This window comes from Lactuca saligna, chromosome 3 (assembly GCF_052625555.1).
Source record: "Lactuca saligna cultivar CGN05327 chromosome 3, ASM5262555v1, whole genome shotgun sequence".
Classification (NCBI taxonomy): domain Eukaryota; kingdom Viridiplantae; phylum Streptophyta; class Magnoliopsida; order Asterales; family Asteraceae; genus Lactuca; species Lactuca saligna.
Genome location: NC_136419.1, coordinates 8,866,756 through 8,869,360, shown reverse-complemented (window position 1 = coordinate 8,869,360; position 2,605 = coordinate 8,866,756). Strand labels below are relative to the sequence as shown.

Sequence of the window (2,605 nt, the reverse complement as noted above, 5' to 3'; positions counted from 1 at the left end):
TACCATTATCCTAAACAAACATACAAACTATAAGGTTTTATATCAGCACAAAACCGAACTAAAGAAACGGATTTTTTTTTATTATTTTTTGATTTTTTTTTAATTTCTGAAACTAAATATTGGTTTGAGTTTTATGTTTAACAATTATAAAATTTTAAATAAGAAGAATATTAAGGATTAAAATAGTTGCCTTTAATATTGTTTTTTGAATCATATTATTTTTGGATCATAAAATTTTAAATCGTTGTATTTTGAATAATAACCATATTATGAATCATACACTTTTGGATCATTTTAATTTGGATCATAATATATTGAATTAAATAAACTTTTTGTTCAATACAATATTTGGATTATTATATTATTTGAATCATAAAAAATATAATAACTAATGATCATTAAATAATTGAATCAAAATATTTTTAGATCATAAGACTACTCTCATTCACAATAAAAACCAACCCAACTATCCATTAATTAATTAGTTTCTTTCTCATCCACATATTCAGCCCAACTAAACCCAACTTTCTTACACCCATTAGCAAACCAACTAAAACCATTTTTTTATTATACAAATAATAAATATTAAGATTATTTTTTATTCTACTAGAAAAATTAAAAAATATTCAATTTAGTTCTGTTAATAAATTATTTATTCTAAATATAAAACTAAAAAGTATTTTATATTTGTAAAACAGACTTAATAAAATAGATAAACGAAGTTACAATCAAAACATGAAATACAAGATTTCAGATACGAAAGATGCAAATTACATAATTATCCATCAATGCCAAAATTTTGCCATATATGCTCAATCAAATTGTTTTTTAGAATGTTATGAACTTCTGTATTGCGAAGTTGTGCCCTATTGATCATATAACTAAATAGGTTTGCAATTTGTTGAGTGGAATACTCTAAATTTTGATCGTCATCTTCAATATAGGTTCCTCGTTTCTGGTTTGTAGGTCTGTCATTTAGAAATTCGGATGGATCATAATACTGAAGGTATGTACAACGTTCATCCTCCACAATCATATTATGAATGATAATACATGCAATCATAATTTTTCTCATCATATCCTTGTCCCACAAAAGACATGGATGTCGAAGAAATGCAAAACAAGCTTGTAGAACTGCAAATGCTCGTTCAACATCTTTTCTAGCGGCATCTTGATGTTCAACAAACAACTTGTGTTTTCGAAGTTGAGGGGAAATTACTGATTTGACAAAAGTAGCCCATGAGGGATATATACCATCATTGAGATAATATGCCATGTTATTTTCACAACCATTCACGACATAACTCACATTTTGTAAGTGCCAAATATGCTTTTGTATCAATCAGATCAGTTTGACGGTGCGGAATCCCAATCAAACGGATGATGCCATATCAAAATAGAAGAGAAGAAGAAGAAGAAGAATATGAATCTTGTTTGAATTGATTAGAATGAAGTTCCCTTACACAAGATTCACACACTTACACACATATGCTCCTTTCTCTCTCTCTCTCTTGGGCGTAAACTCATCAATTGTTCATCAACCACGCCTCACCCACCTAACATACATACATATATATATATATATACACACACACACACACACACACACACACACACACTTGAGGAACATGGGCCAAAATGGGCTCATGGCCGTAAACACAACCTGGCCGTGAACACATCTAACTGCAAACACCAAGGATGTTTACAGTCCTAGAAAAAAAATACAACTCCCTAGAAAAGCAAAGTATAAACCTTAATTTTAGACCCAACAATCCCCCCCTTGGTTTATAGTTTTCTTTTATAATTGACCAAACAAAATCCCCCTAAAAAGTTGGTTGGCTTTTCTTGTTAATCTTTATTGGGAGTTTGGCTTCAACATTTATCTTCAAATTCTTCACAACTTCAAGATGAACTTGATGAATCTCCAATAAATGACATCATCTTGAGCAGTTGGGCTTTTATTCAGAATTTGGCTTTGAACACGCGTTGGGTAAGGAGGCTTCTTGAAAAGATTCTTGAAAGATAGCACTTTTAGCTTGAGAATATTCAGAGAGAATATCAGAGATAATGAACCTTCTGGATCACTTCAGCATGTACAAAGATGGCAACAAATTGATTGAGGAGGCTTCAATGCAATCTGTCACATAATCTTCAAGAACAACTTCACCTTGTTTCTGGGGTTGAAAGATTGAATGTTGAAAGAATAGTCTCCGTTTCTTGTTCCTTCGAATGAGAATTTTTCGATAATCACGGATGAAGCTTTGGCTAAGAAATTTTCAACATAGACTCCATGAGTTTCATCTACATCTGAATTCACAAGACAAAACAAAACTAAAAGAAAACTTAGCATACAATATATATATATATATATATATATATATATATATATATATATATATATATATATATTCTAAAAAATAAACTGAAACAAAATATTTTTTGATTTTCAAATTTTCTGAAAAATAAAACAGAAACAAACATATTTTTGAATTTTGAATTTTCTGATTTTTGTTTGGATTTTTGATTTTCTGATTTTTGTAATTTTTGAATTTTTTTTAATTCTCCCCCTAAATTTGTATATAGAGGGAAAATCTGAACAAGTTTA

At 29.3% G+C, this 2,605-nt stretch overlaps 1 protein-coding gene across 1 annotated transcript; it reads right to left on the bottom strand.

Annotated features, from left to right (window-relative positions):
* Positions 1 to 778: 778 nt before the first annotated feature.
* On the bottom strand, positions 779 to 1,276 carry LOC145035178 (uncharacterized). The gene has a single exon (XM_078983768.1). The coding sequence runs from the start codon at positions 1,274 to 1,276 to the stop codon at positions 779 to 781; it is 498 nt and encodes a 165-aa protein (XP_078839894.1).
* Positions 1,277 to 2,605: the final 1,329 nt, after the last annotated feature.